This window comes from Onychomys torridus, chromosome 18 (assembly GCF_903995425.1).
Source record: "Onychomys torridus chromosome 18, mOncTor1.1, whole genome shotgun sequence".
Taxonomy (NCBI): domain Eukaryota; kingdom Metazoa; phylum Chordata; class Mammalia; order Rodentia; family Cricetidae; genus Onychomys; species Onychomys torridus.
In genome coordinates this window covers 10,371,315-10,396,482 of record NC_050460.1, presented here as the reverse complement: position 1 = coordinate 10,396,482, position 25,168 = coordinate 10,371,315, and the positions used below count along the sequence as shown (strand labels likewise).

At 43.8% G+C, this 25,168-nt stretch overlaps 1 protein-coding gene across 2 annotated transcripts in view; it reads left to right on the top strand.

Annotated features, from left to right (window-relative positions):
* Rcan2 (regulator of calcineurin 2) overlaps positions 1–25,168 on the top strand; it is a 240,321-nt gene that overhangs the window by 140,106 nt on the left and 75,047 nt on the right. The window contains exon 1 of one of the 2 annotated variants that reach the window (XM_036167624.1): positions 12,501–12,800. The exons of the other annotated variant lie outside the window; for it this stretch is intronic. Coding sequence (XP_036023517.1) covers positions 12,510–12,800 — 291 coding nt within the window. The 5' untranslated portion in view covers positions 12,501–12,509. Of the gene's footprint in view, positions 1–12,500; positions 12,801–25,168 lie in introns of those variants that run through there. 2 annotated transcript variants of the gene reach the window in all.

Below are 25,168 nucleotides of genomic sequence, written 5' to 3'. Positions count from 1 at the left end.
GTAACAGGAGCCTTGGACATCAACACAGACCCTGGCTGCAGTAGGGCCATGAACCCAGACATAGCCCTTAGCTGCATCTCTGGCTGGGACATCACCATGGCATTGGGTAGCAGCTCAGGCCAGTCAGATCTGCATAGGTCTGGCTGCATCATGGCCCTCAGACACTAACATGGACTCAGGTGGCTGAAATGACCCTGGGCATCCACACAGCCTTGGTGGCAATGGAGCCACATAAGTCCACCCACACCTTGGCTGCTATGGGGCAGCCGACCCAGACATGGCCCTCCACAGCAGCCTGGGCCCAGATGACACTATGACCCTCAGGTGGCAGCACAGGTTACCCAGATCTGTATAGCCCTGACTACAGCATGACCCCCAGACTCCAACAAGGCTCTAAGTTGTGGCCCAGACATCAGGCTTCTATGTGTCCTTTGGTGGCAAAATCTGTGACTTCAACACAGATTCCAGCTACAGCTGGACCACAGACCCAGACATGGCCCTGGGCAGCAGTTTGGCCTGGTTCATATCCTGGCTGCAGATGGAAGCACCTGCCACTCAGGTGGCTCTGGCAGAATCATGCCCCCCAGACACAAACAAGGCCACAGGTTTTGGCCCAGACCCCAGGCTTTCATGTGGCCTTTGGTGGCAACATGGTCCATGGACTTCAATACAGACCCAGACATGATCCTTAGCATCAGCCCAGGTCTGGATGTCACCATGGCCACAGGTGGCAGTCCACCCAGATTGGCAAGACCCCAGCAGCAGTGTGGCCCCTATACACTATCATGGCCCCAAGTGGAGGCCCAGATGCCTGGAATCAACATGGCATTGGGTAGTAGCTCAGGCCAGTCAGATCTTCATAGGCCTGGCTGCATCATGGTCCTCAGACACCAACATGGACTCAGGTAGCTGAAATGATCCTGGGCATCCACACAGCCCTTGGTGGCAATGGAGCCACATACATCCACCCACACCCTGGCTGCTATAGGCAAGCACAGCATGGCCCAATCATGGCAACACACAATTCAGCTTTATTAGCAGTATATTATCACTACTTAGGTTCTGATCAAACTTAGGTCCCTGTATTTGCAAGGCAAGTGTTTTAACATCTTGAGCCACCTCCCAGCCCCAAGTCCAGGAGCTATTAACACCTGTTTTCTTCATTCTCCCCAGTTTATTAGAAACTCCTGAAGTATTTTGTACAACATAAATGGATGGTAAAATCCTTGGAACATGTAAAGTACATGATATTATCAGTGAACCAATGTTCCTAAAATTGTTCTGAAATTGCTGGTTTGAGAAAAAAAAAAAAGATTTTCTTTCTAACTTATTTCTTTTTCTATTGAAAATCAGAATGTTTTTAGCAATGTACTTCATGCTGGTCGCAATCAAGTGTGGATATGGGCAAATGATGCCTCCATCAAATTGGGCTGTAGGCAAGTCTGTGGGACATTTTTTTGATCAGTGATTGATGTGGGAGAAACCAGTCCATGGTGAGCGGCACCTTCTTTAGGCATGTGGTTCTGGGCTGTAGAGGAAAGCTGGCTGAGCATGAATCAGCGAGTGAGCCAGCAAGCAGCATTTCTCGGGGGTCTCTACTTCAGTTAATGCCTCAAGTTCTTGGCCTGAGTCCCCTCAGTGACCTGGAAGTGTAAGGCAAACAAACCCTGTCCTCTCTCAGGTGTTTTGGGCTAGAGTGTTTGATCATAGCTACAGAAAGAAAACAGAGCAGACCAATTCCCAGTCCCACTGGCAGAATGGTCAGGGCCCCAGAAGCTGTCTCCATATGACAAAGAGCACTGTGGGACTCCAGCATCACCATGGGCTTGGAGGATAAAGAGCTCTCCACACCATGTGACTTATATCACAGAAGAAAGCCTGGCCGCTATCTCAGATTCTTGCTTCACATTATAACTCTATAAAGACAAATGGCGTATCCTATTAAATCATGGAGGTTGTGTTCTAGCATACTAATACTAATACTAATCTCGGGATTAAATGTGAATTTCCCCATTGTTCATTTATTAAATACTTGGTGAATATTTAGCACTCTTTTGTTGCCTACTGACTTGGGTTTCAGCTTCCTTAGATATACCACAAAACGGTCATTTGATCTCATCAACTTAGAAAGTGATAGAAAGACCACTGAGATGGCTCTGCAGGTAAACATACTTGCTTCCAAGCCTGAGGATCTGAGCTCCACCTTGGGATATGGTGGAAGAGGAAGACAGACTCCCCCAAGAAGTTGTCCTCCGACTTCCACACCCTTGCCAGGGCACATGCACACCCCCATATTTGCATGAAATAAAATAATAAACTGTAATAGAAAAGAAAGTAATAGGAGCGTGACCCCAGTTTCCTGACTGAATTGCTGTGGCTGGAAACCTAGACATGCCAGTCACAAACAAGGGCTGCTCCTTTTAATCACACACTAGCATTCTGCTGGAGTCCTGCATCTCACAGCCGCCTTCTCCAGACTGTGCTCTGTGAGACATCCTGCTCATTTATTCTCTCACAGTCTTGATTGACTCATTGGTATGCCAGGGAAGAAGTGCAGCTTTTGTTCTCTGAAAAAGTCTCTGTTACACAGATGTCTCTGAGTGAGCTGGTCCAAACACTGAGTTTGAGATGACCCCTCAGCAGAACGGGGCAGGTTTTCTGAGGGCTGGTCAATTTATTTGAGCACTCTGACAGTGCAGTAAGCATTTTTTAAATGACTGTCTGAAATTTCACTAATTTGTTATATTGTAGCAAACATAGAAAAATGTTAACATTTAGGGAGGAACAAAAACCTATCCATGTTTTTATTGAGCTCATTAATGGCATGCATACTTGTAAGTATAGTTTTTTAAGCTCTACAGTTGAGTTTACAGATGTGCTGGTTAAGTTTTGTCAACTTGATACAAACTAGAGAGAACCTTAATTGAGGGCTTTCCTCCACCTGTTTTGCCTGTGTGCTCTGTCAGTGGGACATAGTGGTCTTTTAGTTTAGTATGCATAGTCCTGCCTTAAGTCCCTACCCTGGCTTCTCTCCGTGATGGCTGTAAACTGTGAATGAAACAATTCCTTTCTTCCTGAGGTTGATTTTAATCATGGTGTTTTATCACCACAATGGAAAGCGAACTAGGACAATAGACTGAGACAGAATACATTTTCTGTGCTCTTGGGGTTAATATACTTGAGTAAATGTGAGGAGCTTCCATGTGCTTGATATAATGATACATTCTACATGGCATTTAGGAAGAAGACAGGTGTAGGGAAGAGGGTGATGGAGATGTTGCCTTAGTTCTATCGTTGCTATGTTACCAGATGTACCAGTTGTGCCTGTCCACCCTAGATGGGAAGAACTCAATTTTCCCAATATAAAATACAGGTTTAGACTCACTAATTTTAAAGATTCTCAGAGAAATACTACCATATGAATTACATATGTTGTCTCATCCAGGATTTTCTTTTAAACAACTGATTAAGGTTTTATTCTCTCAAGCTGTTAAAGTGCCCTGATTATATCACAGGGGAATTTGAGAAGTAAAAATGAAATAAAAAGGGAAACCAAAATTAGTGGTGCTTCCTTCTATCTGGAGCTAAGCGCTGTTAATATATTGGCACAGTTCCTTCTAAGCTTCTTATGTGTATGCATATTCTCAGAACAATGAGAACTTACACCTTTCCTTATAGCATTGACTGCTTTGAGAACATACTTACAGAAGCTGCATAATGATTCAACCCATAGACATGGTAATTTAATTAGTCTTTAGTACTTAGTGCAAGTTAAATAGATATCATTGGGTATATTTTATTATTGTGTTATTGCACATAAATGCTTAGACTACTTGTGATTTTTATGAAGATGTGTCTACAGTTGTCATCACTGGAAAAAGATTAGGAAAGTGACTTGACTAGATTTCAGTGTTCTTATGGTGCTGTCCTTGTGAAGTGGATCATGAGATATTCCCCTTGTCTGTATCTGAATGAGCTGGTACTGGTGCCCAACCTCACTGGCTCTTACGCTCTTCTTACTGATAGCCCAAGGCTATGAAATCCACCCTCAGTCCTACTTTAGTTGAGAGTGACTATGCCATTATCATTGCTTTAAAATATTTTTTAGAGAATTTCCTTTCAGAATGCCCCTCTGACTGGGGGGGGGGGGGGCTCAGAATAGGATGATTTGATTTCAGACACCTGAGGTTACTCAGTGTTCTTTCTTGTAGGTTTCTAACTTAATTCCACATACATTCTTCATGTCAGGAGTTATGAAAATGTTGGCCTTTTCACATAAAAATTATTAAACTTTGTTTTCTGCTGCGGCAATAGAATATTTGACAGAAGCAGCTTAGAGAGAAAGGGCTTGCCTTAGCTTACAGGGGATGAAGTCCGTCCCTGCAGGGGAGGCATGGAGCAAAGGGAGAGAACAGGAAGTGAGGCAAGACCATCACCTTCAAAGACTTCTCCAAGGCACACACTTCATTTAGCAAGGCTTTACCTCCTACAGACTCCATAACCTCCCCCAAAACAGCACCACCAACCAGAGACCAAGCGGTGGGGATGGGGTGGGAGGTTGAGGGGGCATGGAGGGAGGGATGCATTTTTCATCCCATGCACAGCAGTGGGCACTCTGTGTGTTTGTGTTCTTCAGCTGTTGGGGGTTCTGTGAATGTCAATGAACTTAGGTTTACTGGTAGAGCTGTTTAGATCTTCTTTTATCTTTGCTGACATCTTTCCCTTCTAGGGGGAGGGGCATCACCCGACTCAAGTGCAAAGCTGTTTTTCTCTTTAATTCTCTCCTGTTCTTCTTTGTGGCCTTGGAGATTTCATCAGGAGGTGCATTCACAGCCAACAATTGTAACTTTTTACTGCTTGTAAAATTGAGACATTTGTATATCTCTATATCCTAATCACGTCTGCTCATCTACCTCCTGCGTTGTCAACACAGACATTCCTAATTACATATGCTTACTGTTCTATTTTTAGTCTGCCTCTGTAGATTACAGATATCTATCTGTTAAGGAGGAGTGTGTTTTGTTTTTCTTTATCCAGCCTGGTAGTTTCTGCTTTGAATTTAAATGTTTACCATCCATTGACATTTAAAGTAATAATCATGGTCTGCCATCTTAGAGTTGATTTTCTATTTGTTCCACGTGCTCTACATTCCTTTTCTTTTTCTTCCTTTCTTGGGTAAACTAGTTCTGTTTTATTTTGGGTTGTGTTTGGAATGTCATCTATTCTCTTCCATGGGTTTGTCAATTAGTCTCCTTCCTCTACTTGATGGTTGGTCTCATCCAGCAATGAGAAGCATGTCTTTAGCCCACCATTATTTACCTTTAAGTAATACAATCATTACTTTGTGAAAGTAAAAAGTCATGGCAGTGTATTTCCATTTGCACACCCATGATTTTTATGTTCTTATCATATATTTTACTTCCATATAGGTTAAAACCCTAACATCCATTGTTGTTAACCTGTCTTGAATAATTGTGGTTAAAAATGAATATAGTTAGAAAGCATTTTTTAAAATATTTTTTTCTTTATTATTATGTGTTTTAAATTTTATACATCAGCCATGGGTTCCCCTGTCCTCCCCCCTCCCGCCCCCACTCTCACCTTCCCCCCAGCCCCTACCCTCCATTCCCAAGTCCTCCAGGGCCAAGGCACCCCTGGGGATTCATTTAAACCTGGGGATTCAGTACAGGCAGGCCCTGTCACCTCCTTCCAGACTGAGCAAAATGTCCCTGTGTAAGCCCAAGGTTCCAAACAGCCAGCTCATGCACTAAGGACAGATCCTGGTCCCACAGACTGGGTGCCTCCCAAACAGATCAAGCTATTCAATGGTCTCACTTATCCAGAGGGCCTGATCCAGCTGGGGGCTCCACAGCCTTTGGTTCAGAAAGCATTTTTTTATTTACCCATGAATTGATTACTTCTGGTGCTCTGTATACATTTCTTCTAACCCTCCTATCCACAATTATTCTGTTTTTCTCCTTATTCCTGTGAACTTCTAGTGTATAACATGTTTGCTCCAACATTACCAGTAGTTTGTATGTGCTACGAGCAAATTGCCTCTGCTTTATTTTTCAATCTTTTCTTTACATTGCTGAATAATGTTATCAAGGTGTCACTTTTAAACTTTCCATCTATTCATCTTACGTATACACTTTAGTGATCACTAATAACTAAGTGGAGTTATGCTGCTGTCTTTAAAAACTGATTCCCTCCCCTCCCCCACCAGTCCCTCTTGTCTTTTGGCAGACTCACAGTTCAAGGGAACCATTGATCTACCATTAGGGTCATTTCAAATGCATAGAATTAGACACTAATTTACTTATTAAAGTTTTGCCTTCATAATTGAAAGTCATTTCTTTGGCTGTAAGTAGAGATGCAAGTTGATAATTTAACCTTTTCCCCCATTTTTGATTTTAAATATGTTGCTCATGTTTTGGCTGCCATTGTTTCTGATGCCAGTCATTCTTATAATTGTTCTATGCATAATGCCTTTTCCTCTTCCTGCTTCTACTAGTCTCTCTTTGCTTTAGAATTTTCACTGGAGAATTTCAACCATCTGGAAGTGGTTATCTGGGGGCTCAGTGCGCTTCAATCACTGCTTCAGGACGGTTTTCTCTCTTACTTGGCTTGTTGCTTTCTTCATGTTGTCTGTACAGCTTTTTCTCCCGCCTTCTTCTCGGCCTGGACAAAGTACCGGTTTGAAATGAATGAGGATATGGGACTCTTTTCGTTCCTTCAGTACTTTTCTTCTCAGGATGACCTGGAGTGGTGAAAAGTGAAGTTACTTGACATCTTTACCTCCCATTGGAAGCAGATTCTCCTAACTTTGATAAGGTCCTGTGACATGATTATAATAGATTTTAATTACTTCTGATTTATGTTTCTTACATATCCTGGTATTCATTTATTTAAAAGTGTACTAGTTATACTCAATGCTTATTCTAAACCTGGTTTGTTGTTGTTGTTGTTGTTTTTAAACCAGCACACAGACACAAAACCAAAGCCCTTACTTTTGGTTTTGCTCTCCTGCCCCTTTCTCAGGCTCCCTTTCTTCCTAACCCCTGTTTTGATAAACACTCCTTTGCATTCTACATGATGGCTCTCCCCTCGGGCGCTCCACAGTTAAAGTTAAGATGAAAAGTTCTCTACCTTCAAAGATTAAATTCTCTTCTCCTGCTCTTTCTCTGATTCAGCTAGGCTGGCTGGTCAGCAAGCCCCAGAGATACCCCGTCTCCATCTCCCCAGCTCCTTAGTTTGTGTTTGTGAGGCATAGAAATACTACATACACTTGTAGAACAATGAAATTTAAAGAAAAAAAAAAACCTCTTTTTAAAATGAAATGAAAAAGAACCAATGAACTAAACTTGACATCTGCTTGGTAGGATAGAGGGATGGTTTCACCTGACAACATGAATCTGTATATCTTTCATAAGCTATATCCTAAATGTAAAAAGAACTAGAAAAACTTCTTCTGTTAACACTTAGCCTACCATCCTGAGGCTGCTGGCTAGGCACAACAGCATGAGATACAGGAGATAACAAACTCTGTTGTTGGTTAGACTTGATGATGCTTGATGTAGATGCAGAAGGATGGGAACATAGATATAGGACAAATAAGTTTCAGCATTAGCATCCAGTACTGAACTTGGAATTATAAGTCTAAGCTCATAGGTCATCTTCAAAATACATTTAGATGTTCTCTAGCTCTTCCCAATGGAAAGGCTTATAAAGACTATCCAGTGTAGAGCAAACAGCATCTTGGAGTATGTTGATTGTGATCCTAAAATATTAGGAAGAACTTAGTAAATGGAACCAGGACTCCTTGGAGAAAAGCCTGGATCCCTTATCTGAGGCAGGAAATGAACAAGATGGGACTGGAACATCTTGTCATACCAGACGGTGAGGTACTCCCTGAAAGACTGCTGGCATCTGTCAGAAGAACTCTGAAGCCAACCTTATAAGACTCCCAACAGCCACAGTTGAGCTGTGTGCACACCAATAAGCTGAAACTGCACTGGAATAGAAGCCACTGAAAATGTCTAATCCACAAGTTTATACATAGTTAAAAACTATGCATCATCTTTGGAGCATAATAGGGAAGCAGACCATGAAATAAATGAAAAGAAATACCATCAAGAGTACATGAGTATGTCTTAGCATTGGGATTGAAGGCCACTAACATTACAAAGAAAGCCAGCCAGCAGCATATGCCCGTTCATTGCAGCATACAGCAAGGTTTACAAAGGAAAATCCCTAAGCCTGAGTTTCTTACAGCTCTGAGCCTAACACACAGGACCTGTAGGGAATGCGGAAACTCACCACGTGGCAATGTGTATAGCTCATGAATAAAATCCAAATGGAGGGAATTACAAAGAACAAATCACAGTTTCACCATCAACACAATAAACCCCAAGGAAGACGAGGAAAAAGAGGGATGGAAGAAAACTGCAGACTGTGGATGAAAGAGGTGTGAGAGACACAATAGTTTGGATCTCGGTTTAAATAAGCAAAGAGTTACAGAGGGGGAGAAGAAAAGAATCCACAGCGAGGGGACCATGAGGGGGAAGGGGAGGAGGGAAAAGGAGAGAGGAGGAGGAGAGGTGGGGGGTAGTGTATCGCACTGTTGGAGGACAGACTGTGTTGTAATACTAAGGACTACCACTGGGGACACTAAGGACTTTTTCCTATATGTTCTTTTTTTTTTTTTTTTTTTTTTTTTTTTTTATTTTTGAGTGGGTGATGATAGACACTGTGATTGCAAAAGAAGACCATGTAGAGATGAGGGCTGAAATGACGTTAGACATCTCTCTTGAGACAATTGAAGTGTGGAAGTGGGTGGGCCAGAAGCTAGGTTCTAAGATCCAAATTTACTTAAGAATCACCTTCAGGGCATATGAGAGAACAGATAAACATCTGAGTCAGTATTGTGGGACCCTAGGATCTGCCTGGCAACAAGTCCTCAAGTGATGCTGCTACTCTTGGTCCAGGGATACTCGGAGCAGTGGGTTCGAGACTAGATTATTCTTGTACCTCTCTTGCTATTGTGTTCTTTCCACTTCTAAATAGGTTTGAAACTCTCTGGAATACTAAGAAACTTTAGGAATCCCAGAGGACACAGAGAAGGAGCTCAATTTTTTTATAAACCACGGTGTTAATGGGCACCTCTGTGCTACAGATGTGGCAGCTGCTTCCAAGTCAGCTCTGGATTAAAGGTGCACAGCTCTTCTTCCCCCCAGTAGTGAGCAATCAGCTCAGCTGTCTCCACTGACCAAACGTCCTGGACAGAGACAACAGAACAGTGTGCTTTCTGAGATGCCTGTGCCATGCTGTTACTGTTTCTCCCTCTGGTCATGGGTAAAGCAGAGGCTTGGGTGAATTCCAGGAAGTTCTGGCAGCTTCCATTGGAAAGTACACTCCTGAACAGAGCTGTGTCCTGGCTCAGCTGTCCTAGATTGGAAGATGTCCAAGTCTGCATGGGAACATGCTCATCCCCCTGCAAGACTCTCCTTGGGATCACTAGTTCAGGAGGTGTCTCTACTAGCAGGGCTCCTCCACTCACCTTTTAGCGGTCATACATGTGTTTATCTACTCATATTTTGGATATTTGTTGGGTTATCTCTCAAAGGTCTGGTATTCATTTAGACCCTGGAAATTATACACCACAGAAATTTGAGGCCTTACATATCAGAATTTTCTTTATAGACAACTCTTAGACATTTACCTGCATGCTGCAATGGCTATGAAATGTTTTATTTTAAAATTGTGTGTGTGGGGGGGTATACTTATCCATGTGTGGCCTGGATGCCTGACGTTGATTTCTGGGTTCTCTTCTATGACTTCACTACCTTACTTTTTGAGGTAGGCTATCTCACTGAGCCTAGAGCTTGCCATTTTCACTGGATTGGCATCTGCAGGGCTCTAGGATCCACCTGTTATTTCCTCCCAGCACCTTGGTTCTGGATACACACTGTGGCACCCAGCTTTTATGTGGGTTCTGGGGATCTGACTTCAGGTCTTCACACTTGTGCTGCAGACTCTTTGCCCACTGAGCCATTACCTTAGCTACACAGCTGTGTAATCTTAACAGTGAACTCTTAGGTGTTCCATACCCCTCTTATTCAGCTTCTTAAGTGGATGCTGTTAATGTTCACAACCATTCTTATTTTGAATATACTTCACATTTTAGTGGTATTTATATATCTGAGACCCCTTTGACTTTCTTAGAAATTTTGCCTAGCACTCTCTCTGAGTCACTGTTCTTTTGCTGTGAAGAGACACCATGACCAAGGCAGCTCTTAGAAAAGACAGCATTTATCTGGAGACTCGCTCACAGTGTCAGAGGTTCAGTTCATCATCATCTATTGTGGGAAGCGTGGTAGTACAGATGGCCCTGAAGCAGTAGATGAGAGCTACATTCTGATGTATAAGCCAAGAGAGAACAGAGAGAGGAAAGAGAGAGAGAGAGAGAGAGAGAGAGAGAGAGAGAGAGAGAGACAGACTGGGTTTTCAAAACTTCAAAGCCCCCCCCCCGCCATGATATGCTCCCTCCAACAAGGCCACAACTTCTAATCCTTCCAAACAGTTCCATTCCCTGGTGACTAAGCATTCACTATATGAGCATATGGGGGATATCCCTATTCTAACTGCAACATACTCCATGGTTGACCAGGAAGACACTAAGGGCCCCTCAAGGTTTTATAGCAGCAGACTCTGGCTTCCCTGTTTGCTTCAAATTTAACTTTCCGTGAAGCTTAGCCCGAATGGCTTCCTCTTGCCTTGCCTTGTGGATATTTCCAGCAGCTGTCTCTTAGCTGGGGAGCTCACCTCCCTCCCCAGCCTCCCAAAGTCTTGCCAGTATGTCGAGGTCAGAGAAGAGGCCTGGTCCTAGTTCTCAGTTCCCATTTTCCAGCCTAACCTGGTACCTAACATTCAGTATCCATTGCTCTTCTGCCAATGTGCTCACTGAATGCTTCTTGGACTACTTCTCCATCATCCCTACTGCTTTGTGTAAGCAAGCCTCTCTGTGTCATATTTTAAGCCCCTAGACGATGTAGAAACTTGTTTTTGTTTGTTTGTTTGTTTGTTTGTTTGTTTTTGGCTTTAAGAACATCTGGTACAGAATATTATACACATTCATCCTCAGAAAGTGTTATTTGAGTTCCATGAATATATGATTACATGTATTTTCCACAGTGCCCAAACAACATGTAAACATGCATATACACTCACATTTCCTCAGTCTCAATATCTACTTGCAGAAGAATTACCTTTTAATGTGGGAAATGCCTGATTAAATCCTGGCATTCAAAGGTGGAGCAAACACAAAACATCGACCCTCAATCTCAGATGCCTCTTCCACCTTTCTCATCTGTGGGTAAAGTTAGAATATTTTATCCAATAATGTGCTGAAAAGGTACCTATCTGTTCTAAACCATGATACTCTGCTGGCCACTGGAAATGCAGCTCTTTTCTATTTGGGATAACTCCTGCAGGGTGTTGGTGTATTCTCTTGAGACCTGTGTGACTAATGCAGTTTAAATATGTCTTATATTTTTCCTTCTCACTCCTACTGCGAAAGAATAAAAAAGGTCCTTCCCACTTGATTGATTTAGTCATACCATCCTCTGTGGCAGGCACTCCACAAGGCTAAGGATAGCCACAGCCCTGCCCTTCAGGGATTCACAATTGGGACAAAGAGAAAGCAAAGATAAGACAGAGTCCCTTCAAAGTCTCAGGCAAAGCCGAGCCCGGAGGCTGTGACAATGACCCACATGAATTTGCTTCTCCATTAGACCCTGCCATCTGTCCCTGGGTGCCATCAACGACGGCCACTGCAAGTCCTTTCCACTGACTGCCTTTGGTCTGAATGACCTTGGAGACAGCCTGGAATGCCGGGCTTAGAAGGGTACTTTTGGTTCCTGGTCTGCACTTAATGTTCTTTGAATAGAATTTGCACAAACCTCTAATTTTTTCCTCTTACCTAGAAGCCTACTTCAGTGACTGACAACCAGCTCTCACACCCCCCATTAATGGATTTCTATTCAGCCCATGTCTGGCATGCAGTAGGGTGCCCAGAACATATGTGGCTACTCTGGGGGGGGGGGGGGGGCACGGAGCAATCAGCAGAGCCCAGGCAAGCTACAAAATGTCCCAACTATCTGCTTGTCCAAGGCAGAAAACCTTCAAACCTTAACCTGCGGAGGAGGCTCCTCTGCCCAACTGCTCTCACCCTCCCTCCCAAAGCGGAACCTCTGCTGTCAGATTTTTTTACTCCACTGCTTTTTTGCAGACATAAGCTGAAACAACAGCCATGACTCAGTTCCTCACGAACGTTGCCTGAATTGATTTAGTCTGAGTTCAGATTTAGCACGTAATCATGTTCAATTTGCGCTACTGCACTGCCTAGAGATAAAAGGCGTGTGTGTGTGTGTGTGTGTGTGTGTGTGTTGGGGTGGGGGGGCGGGCAGCCTCGGCTTGTGTCGGTCGGTCTCTGTGATGATGTCATTGGCATGAGAGAGCCAGGCCCTTCTTTACTCTGCTGTACTGCCTCAGACGCTGCGTGCAGCGGGAGCCGAGCCTCCAACCAGCACTGCACTCCACATCCCAGGAGCAGGGCTGCACCACGACCTGGCCACAGCAGCATCCATCGGGGCATCCCTTTACTCTCAACTCTGAGGCTGCCTAACTCTTCACTGGGGATTCCGAAGTGGGGAATGCCAGCCCCTAGCATGGACTGTGATGTCTCCACTCTGGTCGCCTGTGTGGTGGATGTCGAGGTCTTTACCAATCAGGAGGTTAAGGTATGCAGTTGGAGTGTTTATTTTCATTGTTGCCGTTCCTGGGGCTACTTGGCAGAGGCTTTTCTCGTGTAGGGGAAGTACGACTTGGGTTAATCATTGGCAGTTTGTTTGTTACATGAAAACAAGGGAAAGTGCGTGGTGATGCTAGCTAGAACAAGTTAGAAGAGACCAGCATGCGAAACTTGAATAGGACTGGATATGCCATGGTTAGTTTATTCTCATCTCCTGTACTGAGTGATCTGTGGTCGCTGCTTTTCCTCACAACACATTTTCCCATTCTCTCTACAGTATCTCCATCAGTCTGGGTAATTTGTAGGTCCCGGGTATTGGCAGGGGTTTTAAATCATTGATTAATGGAAGAAAGTACAAACAATCACCAGTCCATTGAGGATGTCCTGACAGTGGAACAAAACCCATTCATGTCACTTAAATATGCTGTGATGTGGTCCTCAGACTGAACAAACGCGGTCCCACAGCAGTACCAGTCTCCCGTGCGTAGAATCTGAAGTCTTCGAGTCGCCTTGTCAGGTGCAGAGGCAGCAAGCTGGTTTCCTCACATAGCTGTCTGTGAAGAAAGTTCAGGCTTAGAAATCCATCTTTCCATCCTAAGGCTTAGAGTCGTCTGTACATACATACTAGCCCTGCCTGTGCAGCAGCTGGGGCTGTGATGGGTAACCATCCTCTGATTGCAAGGATTCTCCTGGCGATTTTTTCCCCCAACTTGGTTTTCTATTATGAAAAAGATTCTGTGTAAAATGAGAATCTTTCATTCTCACATTCTGCAAAAGACCTAGCCAAGCTTCATATTTATAAACAGGGAGGTGAGGGAGAGGCAGAGTGGGAGAGAAGACATGAGACAGTAGCTTGTAGTGGAGCAGGAAGAAGAAAGCGAGGATTGTGCTACAGTCATGGACCATCAACGTTCTAACCCTTAGTGAGTGAAGCCCTGCATTCTTCAATGCAGTGAGTGCAGGTGACATACCAGAGCTTCCCAGGAGGAGATTCGTATGTCACCAGCCCACACAGGATGGTATCACTCAAGCCTGTAGGTCTGCACACACTTTTGAAATGAATTCAGTCTTCTGGTTGGTTGTTCTTCACATCTGAAGCAAGTACCTCTGTATTTACCAATCCACTCACTACCGCTTGTTATAGGGAGGGTTGAAGAATTCAGATGATAAGGTCTGGGCTTGCTTGTCGACATCTCCTGAATGGAAATGTGTGTGCGAGACCCGGTTCTTCCACTCTTATATGGTGTAAGCACACTTAATGGGGCAGCTGTCACTAAAACCCCTCCAGGTTAAGGCCAGAGCCAGCTAGAAATCCACTGTGGGTCACTAGCTAAAGTCACCTTAGTATGGCTGGATCAGCATGGAGAGGAAAACTCCACAGCCCCCTCTGTTCCTCACTGGTTCTTTATCTATATCCTGTCCCAGAAATCTTACAAGCTACTCTCAACTCATTGAAGTTCAAGAAACAATAGTGAGGAAGATATGTATTAGAGACCTGTAGTAAACCAGGTACTGTACCTGTGCAAGAGGGATTTAAACCACACACACACACACACACACACACACACACACACACACACACATGCACATGTGACCACACACACACACACACACACACACACACACACACACACACACACTGCATGTCTCTATGATAAGGACATAACATAACCATCACTCAGTATTTCCTGGAGACAAAGATCTTCCTGTGGAGTTAAAGAGACACGAAGTTTTTAGAGCTGGCTGTCTTGGAGGGGCTGGGGAGTCTTCATGGAGGGGCTGCAGGATGGTTCCACCCTGCCCTTGAGTGACTACATCTGTTTGACTGCAGCATGTTGTCTGTGATGCCAGAGCGGAGGGGGTGGGGGGGAGATTGTGCAGTGGCTGGCCCAAGCTTTCTCCAGAAACACAGGGTGTGGAGAGATGTACTACACTGTCTTTCCACCGACATCTCTGAGCCATGGTGGTTTCATTTATTATGAAGAAGTTCCTGATTTTTGTGTCTCAGTTTTCTCATCTGTAGTGTGGGGACAGTATTTTCCCCCCATATTGGCTTATCTAAGAGGAATAAAGAGATGTACAAATGTGAAAAACAAAACAAAACAAAACTGAATACAGTCCTCAACTTGTAGTCAGTGGTCAATAAATGTCAGCTCTCTCTATCAACATGGCATTCATTTCCAACATTCTCTGAAGGACAGGGAAGTCTAGTCAACTAGACAAAGAAATCCAACTCCAGTATAGTGTGCTGGGATAATTTAGAACATAGAAAGTGTTTTCCCTTCCATTTTCAGTGTGACATACACCATACACCACTGCCACCACCACCACCACCACCACCACCACCACCACCACCACCACCACCACCACCACCACCACCCATTACCACCACCACCACCACCACCACCACCACCACCACCACCACCACCACCACAGCATCATGGGTTGCCATTTCAAATATGTGGTCATTTAATTGGCAGCAGTGACATCCTTATCAAGGCAAGGTCTGTATTGTTTACTAAAAACAAGGGAAATCAACAGGACCTATAGAAATTTATGAGATCACTATTATGACTTCTTAGATATTCTTAGGAGATTAAAATATAAAATTTCAGGTGTCAAAGTGTGCCCAAATTTAATATTCATAGTTAGGTACCAATAATAGACAGCTAGTAGAGTCAGGAATTCCACTCTTGGAAGCCTTTACTACTTGATGCCAATGGGACTGGAGAGATGGCTCAGCAGTTAGAGCGTACCACTGTAGACTCCTGAAGTATACCAGTGCCCAGCAACCACAGTGGATTGGATGTTGCCCACATCACAACCTCCTGTAACTAACCGCAACTCCAAGAAATCTGACTCCCTTCTGGACACTTAGGATACCTGTACACAGGTGCATATGCGCACGCGCACGCACACACACACACACACACACACACACACACACACACACACACAATTAAAAATAAATACGGGCTGGGAAATGGTTTAGTTCAATTCCCAACATCCACATGGAAGCTTACAAATGTCTATAATTCCAGGTCCAGGACATCCAGCATTCTCCTTTGTCATCCATGGGCACCAGGCACTTACACAGTGCGTAGATATACATGCAGGCAAAGCACTCATGCACATAAAATCATAAAATAATTTTAAAAAAATAAAATAAATCTCAAAAACATATTTGATGTCAATGATACAGAGGCCTGCATCTAGGTTGCTTGACCTTAGGTTTTTTTCATATTTTCATGGGTCCCCTTTCTCTATGTAATCCCTACAGGAAAACTGCCACATTGCAGAGATGCAGCAGCTAATGGGCACTCTTTTCAAGTAGGGTGTTTTGTGTGAGGGTAGTGGAGCCTGTGCACAGGGTCTTTCTCGTGGTGACTTAGAAAGCCACTCCCACATGCGTTTTAGCCAAATGCAAAGGGGACCACTCAGATACCAATCCCCTAAAGTGTTTCTAAGCTGTTAGAATGATAGGATGGGGGAAATTGGACCACTGGTGGTCATCCATATTTGCTCTTCTCTAGAAACACCATCACTGGTGGGTTTTGTAAACTTAGCTGTTTATTTAGAAGCATGATAACATAGATAAAGACCTACAAGTTTAAAGTCATCACTAGAAAGAAAACATGATGATGAATTGGTACACATGTCTGTGGGTAGGAGTTGTTTTCCTTGAATATTCTCATATTTCTGAAATTAGTCATCTCATATCAACAGAAGCCAAAACTCTAAAAATAATGATAGGTTAATAATGAAATTTGCTGTTCGTTGTCTTCTGGTTCTTAGGCTGTATTGAACATTGCTATCCCCTAAAGGGCTTTAAAAAATATTGACGATGCCCAGGCCCTATGCCCAGAACTTCTAACATATCTGGTATGAATGGAGCCTGGGCACAGAGCATCATATTAAGCCAGTATCTTGTCTCTTCTAGTCATGAATTAGTACATCAAGGTCAGCCAAGAGTTGCCTCTGCTTAAATGCTTTGATCCATATCCTCCAAGCTAAGGCTTAATCTATGCAATTTTGAACTCCAGGCTATCAGAAATGCCAAGGCTTGCCCCAAACTGTTTGATTGGTTTACCACATCTGCAGTGTGTGTGCCTCCTCTGGGCTGATGGGAACCACTCCTCTAGAGACACCACTAGAAGTTGTGGGCGGGCAGCTTAGCTGGCTCCTTGTGGTCTTCTGTTCTTCCAGAAGGCATACAGACCTGGGGCCTGACCTTCTTGGCAAATGGTGGCTTCCCTCACTAAAAATGGGAAAGTGCTTTCTCTCTAGGCTGGCGGGTTTCTGATCCTTCTATAGACATCCACCCCTGCCTCTGTGGACTCTGTATTGAAGTCAGAAAGCTCACAAAGCTCCCATTTACTAACAAGAACAGAGAAGAAACGTGATGAGTGCCATAGAAAGTAAAGATGTTTCAAAGAACTTTCAGGCCTAGAACATTGGTTCATTCGTTCAGGAAAATCTGTAGAAAAACTGATCTCCCAGGCATTGCTTGCAGAGCTAAGGGATGGGCAAGGCAGTCCCTGTCTTCAGAGAGTGCACATTCTCACATGGGAGGCAGACAGTAAATTAGCACCCTGAGGGATGAACGACAGAGGATAAAACAGCTGCCTTGTATGTGTGGTCAGGGGAAACCTCTCTGGTCTTAAGTGTCATTAAAAGAATTTGTTCAGAAAGATCTTGAACATGTATAGCTCTTAGACAAAATCATTCCAGGGAGAAGGAATGGCAGATTTAAAAAATAAAGAGGTCATCCCTCTCATGTGTTGTTTTTACCCAGCCTACATTTAACCTCTTGCCATTCCGCATTCCTCAGAGACCCATGGAAGTGTATACACGGACATGTCTGAGTATATGTTTGTGCAATCTATGTGTGCCGGAGCCCATGGAGGTCAGAAGAGGCATCATATCCCTTTGTACTGGAGTTATAAACAGCTGTGAGTCACCATTTTTGTATAGGGAATTGAAGCCAGGAACCCTAGAAGAGCAGCAAATGCTCTTAACCACTGAGCAATATCTCCAGCCCCAGTAATAATTCCTTATACATGATTAAAATCTGCAAAGCCAGCCCCAGGCGGTGGTGGTGCATGCCTTTAATCCCAGCACTCTGGAGGCAGAGGCAGAGGCAGAGGCAGAGGCAGAGGCAGACGGATCTCTGTGAGTTCGAGGCCAGCCTGGGCTACAGAATAAGCTCCAGGATAGGCTCCAAAGCTACAGAGAAATCCTGTCTCGAAAAACCAAAGATGGGTGTATTGACCACCCTCTCTCCATGCTCCCCACCAGGCCTCAGGTAACTAATTACTTGTCCACCAAGAGTTCCTGAGCCTTTGTGAGATAACCTACCTATTTTTAGATTCCATGAATGTACAAGTTCATTCGTGTGATAATTGTTCTCTGTGTAAATTACTCTATTTAACAGAACGTCCCCTAGGCATGTATTTACTGTTACCAGCAATCACGTTTTAAGGTCACTCCTGAGTCTTACTTTCTCTTCCCAACCCAGGTGACCTTGGGAACTTCTCTTAACTGTCTAGGTGCTCCATAATTGTGGGGACAAAAAGGCTGTTTGTACAGTCTGTTTCTTTTCCTTTAAGAGTACAGGTGGCTGACTCACAGTCTGTGTCATGCTGTTGAGTGGGTGATGGAAGAGACCAGCACTCCACAGTCTCTTGAGACAATGCTCTCTCTTCGGGGTTTGAACCCCTGGGGATTTCAACTGACTTGCGTTGTTTGACAAGAGGTGTGGAAGGAGAAAGAGAGACTCAAAGGAGCACGTGGCTGCAGGGTGTCAGAAGCTGCCTTGCAGAGGACTGGTAGGTGGTTATTAGAGCTGGTGGGGCTTCGGGACCACTTCTAGAGCTTTTCGCAAGTTCTAGGTGAGGATCTGGGTGTGGCCATCGCTTTATGGCTGTTGTTGTTTCCATGCTTTGGCTCTTCGAGGGGTCTGCCACACAGCTCCCAAATAAATACACAGTCTTGTTCTTACTTAAGAATGCCTGGCCTTAGCTTGGCTTGTTTCTAGCCAGCGTTTCTTAAATTGTCCCATCTGTCTTTTACCTCTGTGATTTTACCTTTCTCTATTTCTGTATACCTTTCTTTACTCCGTGGTTGGCTGTGTAGCTGTGTGGCTATGTGCTGGATGGCTAGCCCCTTGAGTCTTCCTCCTTTTTCCCTCCTTGATCTTTCTTCTTTCTTTTCTCCTATTTCTTCTCTCTGCCTGCCAGCCTTGCCTATAGTTTCTCCTGCCTTGCTATTGGCTGTTCAGCTCTTTGTTGGTTTGTTTTTGTTTTTCAAGACAGGGTTATCCCTGGCTGTCCTGGAACTCACTCTGTAGACCAGGCTGGCTTTGAACTAAAAAAGATCTGCCTATCTCTGCTTCTCAAGTGCTGGGATTAAAGGCATGGGCCACCACCACCTGGCTCTTCAGCTCTTTATTAAACCAATCAGGTGTTTCAGACAGGCAAAGTAACACAGCTTCACAGAGTTAAACAAATGTAGCATAAAAGAATGCAACACATCTTTACATCATTAACTAAATGTTCCACAGCATAAGCAAATGTAACATATCTTTACCTAATATTCTATAACACCTTAGGGTTCTGCAAACTACTGCAGCTCTTTGAGGATCATCAAAGTCCATGCATGTACATGGTAACTTAGCCCAGTCTGTATTGTATGTAACTTAATGGTCAGAAATGGAAAACTCTCTAGAGTTATTCATGGTAACGCTCCAGTAGCCAAAATGTGTAACTGAGCCAAAGCGACATTCTGTATTTGGTGACTATATTATCAAATGGTATTTTGTTACATATATCTAGACCAACTTTAGTTTATAAAAACTAGAAGTGTGTGTGTGTGTGTGTGTGTGTGTGTGTGTGTGTGTGTGTGTGTGTATGTGATGGGTATCCTGGATATAGCAGATTCTAAAATGCTAACAAAATAGGATTTTGCTATGGACTGTGAATAATGTGATAGAGAATTGATACCATTTTGAAAATAATTTAAAATTTATGAATAATCAAAATTTCAATACCAAGCTTTTCTTTTGCCCCCACACAAAATGACAAATAAAAGGGGAAAAGTTTTATGCAAATGACCGATGCTCCCTGGGAAAGTTATTAGGCAGATTTCTCAGCCAGCTTTTACATTAGAGACAGACAAAGCATGCTTTTGTAAACTAATGACATTGGTAGGCTGAATAGTCAACTACAAACTTCCTCATCTGTTTCAAGATCTTTTTCCACTGGGAAATTGAGACACTGACTGTAGTTGCTACCTATAATCCAAGTGTCAGATTTACCAACAAAACAAATACACTGACTTCACTAAGAGTGTTCTTTTAGAAAAGCATTTGTGAAGGAAGGACTCAGAACATATCCTTGCTGCCCCTTAATGCTTCTATTTAAGACAAGTGCTGAGCCGGGCGGTGGTGGCGCACACCTTTAATCCCAGCACTTGGGAGGCAAAGCCAGGCAGATCTCTGTGAGTTCGAGGCCAGCCTGGTCTACAGAGAGAGTTCCAGGAAAGGCTCAAAGCTACACAGAGAAACCCTGTCTCAGGGGAAAAAAAAAAAAAAAGACAAGTTCTGGTAAATCATAATGGTCTGCTCAGTATTTTCTAGGAAGCCTTGGAACTGATTCATGAGGAAGAAAATGACCCCTGAAGTATTTATTCTTACTTGATGTGTTTAAGTCCAAAGTTTAATACATTTACCACATACTGTTATTCTATACTGAATAGCCCCACTTCCCAAGGGTTTATGACAGCTGAAGGCATGGCATCTGTTTGAGATTTTGGTTAAAATATACCTTTTGTGTTTTAAGAATCTTGTTATACATTCGTTTTTTTCTTTTTATTTATTCTTCTCTTATGTAATACATCCTGACCACCACCTCCCCTCCCTCCACTCCTCCTAGCTTCCTACCACCTCCCTCTCCCCCAGATCCACTGCTCCTCCATTTTCCTTCAGAAAAGAGCAGGCCTCCCAGGGATATCAACCCAAAACTGAATAACCAGTTAAAATAAGACTAGGCACAAACCCTCATATCTAGGTTGGATGAGGCAACCCAGTAGGAGGAAAATGGTCGCAAGAGTAGGCAAAAGAGTTAGGGACAGCCTAAGGCTGAAGGAAGTTTGCGAGGTTCATTGTGAGCCCGAGTCACAGGGCTCACAGTATTCCACCCATGTGTTTTCCCATGGTCTTGGTGAGGGATGAGCCATGAAAAATTGTAGAATAGTGATGGAGACAGAAATAATGGTATTTTGCTTTGAGGTTAGTGCTTTCCAGATTATTTAAAATTCAGCTTTTTCCTAGGAAACTCACCCAGCAAAACAATTCTCAAACTCTCAAGGGAGAAGACTTGGTCTGGGATTTTGTTCATGATACAAAATAAGATCTCTTGGTGTATTATTATAGCCACATCAATAGTCCATCTAATAGAATCGATTTCTTCTTCTATGACTGCACTATATGCCTTTCTGTACTGACTAAGAACATCATCTCAGGCCATCTTTTTCTAGAACAGGATACATAAGCAATGAACAAAGTTAAGGATAGCAACAATATATGGATCATTTACAATTTGTCAGTCACTCTACAAAGTACTTCTTCATTCATTCACTCATTCATCAAATATGTATTGATGTTTTTCCAGGGTCAAGTCCTCAGATTAGCTCTGGATAGAGAGATGAGCATACCTGTTGGGTGCCAGCAGTCCTGCCCCTTTGTGCCGCTCAGTGTTCTTACTCCCTTCCCCAAAAGGGGAGCACCATTTTGACCACAGAAGAGGCTTCCTTTACTGACAAAGGTTATGTGAGAACGTTCTAGAATTAGACATCCTGGTCAGTCTTCTCTAGTTGGCTATGGGCAGTATGATTGTAGTCAAAGAACCTTACTGTCCTTAAAACTCAGTTCCCTCTACTGGCAATGGATCAGAACAAGTATGCCTGCACCAGAGGTTCGTGGAAAGGACTAAGACATCAGAGAAGTGAAGACGCCATAGGACAGCTGGCAGAGGGGACAGGTAGAGACAGCGGTTGAGACCTTGTATGGACATTCCAGCAGGGCAGGGCAGCTATGGTCACAGTCTAGATGGAAGAGCAGTTCTCTCCTGCCTGAGAAGGTCATCCTCTTTGGCCACGCACACAGCTTCGGGGGGTCCACATGGCGTGGTGACGAGAGAAAGTGGAAACTCGGCCAGTAAGATCCACCGTGATGGTGACCAGTAGGGTAACCCTCACAGCCATTAGCGGATTTCTTCTATTGGGCTTTGAGTTTTCTTTCCAAGGCGCACACTCTCTCCCCCTGACATGACCCTCATCAATCTTTTTTAATTAATTAATTTTACATACCAACCACAGTTTGCCCCTCCTCCTCTTCTCTTGTTCCCCCCCCCCCACTCCTTTCTATCCCATCCCCTATCCACTCCTCAGAAAAGGTAAGGCCTCCCATGGGAGTCAATAAAGCATGGCATATCAAGTTGAGGCAAGACCAAGATCCTCCCCCCTCCTCATCAATTTTCTTGGCTATAGTTGTGAACTTCTCTTTGCAAACAGAATTACAGTCAAGGGTACGTGATATAGGGATGCTGACATTCTTTTGTGTGTTTTTTTCTTCTCTTGGTTGTAATTTTGCTGGTCTTTCCAAGTCTCCATGGGTAAGGCCCCCTCTAAATTGGGAGGAGGGTGTTTGAATAAACACGAAGTGTCCCCAGACAAAAACAGTATGGTACAAGGAAACGTCTGAAACATCCCAAAGGGGAAGCAGCTAGATGAAACCCTTGCCCTAGCCAAGATGGACCCCAGAGAATCAGTGGCTTCTGTCAGACCTAAGTCCTTGTTGGAGTTCTCAAGGCCCAGAAGACCTTAGCTCAGCTGCCCTGCTGATCTCACCTCCCTTTTAACTTTGTTCTTAATGTTCTCTAATCACACTCTCCCTGAGCTAGCTCGGCAAATGTCCATATGCCTTGCTCCTCGATTTCTATAGTGCCTTTTTTTTTTTTTTTTTTAGTTTAGGACAGGGTTTCTCTGTGTAACAGCCCTGTCTGTCCTAGAAGTTGCTCTGTAGACCAGGCTGGTTTTGAACTCAACAGAGATCCACCTGCCTCTGCCTCCTGAGTGCTGGGATAAAAGGTGCATGCCACCACTGCCCAGCTTGGTGATTGTTTTTGAGGGGGTAGGGTGTGGTCTCAGGTAGTTCAGGCTGGCCTGGAACTCACCATATAACTGGGTATGACATTGAACTTCTAATCCTCCCAAGTACTGAGATAGTAGGCATGTGCCACCGTGCTCTGTCTATATGGTACCTGGGATAGAACCCAGGTCTCCTGAATGCCAGCAGGCACTCTACCAACTGCGCCACATCCCCAGCCCCTAGAGCCATTGACTCTTCATTGCCACATCTAAAGCAGCACAGACCACCAGGCACCCTTCTCACTTCCCTTTGCCCTTCAGGATAGTCACAAGGTGGCTTTTGAGTGTGTGTGTGTGTGTGTGTGTGTGTGTGTGTGTGTGTGTGTGTGTGTTATTATTCACTGCTCAACTTCCCCACTGGAGTGCAGGTGTCAGGAGCGCTGGTCTCTTCACCTCCCATGGCTCGGTCCCCAGAGTGTGGAGGTCATAATGCAAAGGCAGGCTGCCTTCTCAGCACCTGACTGTACTTACACCACTCTCTGGAAAGAACGAGGCTGAAACTCCAAAGATGAGCCGCTTTAATAAGAGAGAATGTTATGTGGAAATAACAGAGGTCTTGAGGCAAGATGCCCATTAAGGAAAGGAGAGGTTGAGCTCAGAGCCCATTTATTCAAAAATATCTTTAAACACCTCCTTCGGAGCAGGAATGTTAAAGGCAATTACAGAGTGATCTCATCCCAGTAATGCTAAACTATAATTACAATACTTTCAATATTGACCTTCAGATCTCATTCCTACTTTAAAACTGTGGAGATAGCTAGAAATTAGATTAATTACCCAAGCTGAGTTCAGTTCCTCTTTTGCTTCATAGGCATTTTGCCCTGAAAGTTCTGCTATGTACCACTCTACTCGAATGCCTACTGACTTCTATCATAAAAATAGTTTTCAATTCTGGAATGCTTAAAAATAAGATTTGAACTAAAAGCCCTACTATCCAATGTCCGAATGAATAAGCAGTAAAATCTGAATTATTGATGAGAAAGATAGTGGATAGTCTATTTTATATTCTGCCTTTGAAAGGAGACACTCATGTTATGGTCAGCAAAATGGTGCACTATGTAACTAAGTATATCATTAACAGTAGTTAACACTGCGCAGCCTCGGAAGACTTGAACTCTCTTGAGGGGCAGGCACTACCTCATGGCCACAATTTCATGAGGTTAGGAAGTACCATTTCTTCAATGTGAAGTTTGTTAGAATCTCCAAATTATATAACAATGGAGAGAGTCAAGTTTGCGCATGTTTTAAGTGTGTATGTGCATGTGTGTGTGCCTGTATGTGAAGGCCAGAGGATGACCTTGAGTGTTATCCTCAAAAATGATGTCCACTTCCTTTGAGAAGCTCTCTCATTGCCCAGGAACTCATGAATAAAGCCAGGGTGTCTTGTCAGCAAGCCACAGAGAACTTCCTGTCTCTGCCTCCCAGCCCTGGGACTGCAATCATGAATAGTATACCATTTTGCATTTGTACATAGGTTCTGGAGATCCAACTCAGATCCTCATTCCTTCAGGGCAAACATGTCACTGATGAAGTGTCCTGGCTTCAAGTGTCTCACATTTTGTATTGTGCTTTGTTGCAAAGGTATGATGGAAAGCTGCTTGGTCTTTGGAGGCAAAGAGATATCGTTACTCTTTTTTTATGAATTTTCCTTTATGTAAGAAGGAAATACAAGTTTGGATGCAGGGATAATAATCACTCAGTGGAAGGGATCATGATCAACCCCCTTTTGGGGGCTTTAGGAAGCCATACACTTTCACAGTTATGGTGGAGCATGTGATGTAAAGTAGGGGTACTGATACAGAGGAGTGGTGGGACAGGGGCATAGTTTCAACCGCCTTGGCTCCAGGATAGTGGAATAGAAACACAGAAACAGAGTCAGGCCTTGGTTTGCTCTGGTCCATTTTCTGGAAGACTGGAAGTGGTTGTAAGCTGGTATTCTGGGATGAGAGGAAGCATTCCTAAGGGATAATTACTGAGTTTCAGCTCTGTAGGTTAAGTCATACTCACCAGGTGAAGGCAGGAGAAAAGGATGGTACCCCAGGTAGAGCCAGCACCAGGCAGAAATGCCAGGGAGGGTGATTCTCGGAAGAAGAGACCTGGGCAGACATGAAGTCATCCCAAAACTGGGCTCACATTAGGAAGGAGTTGGAA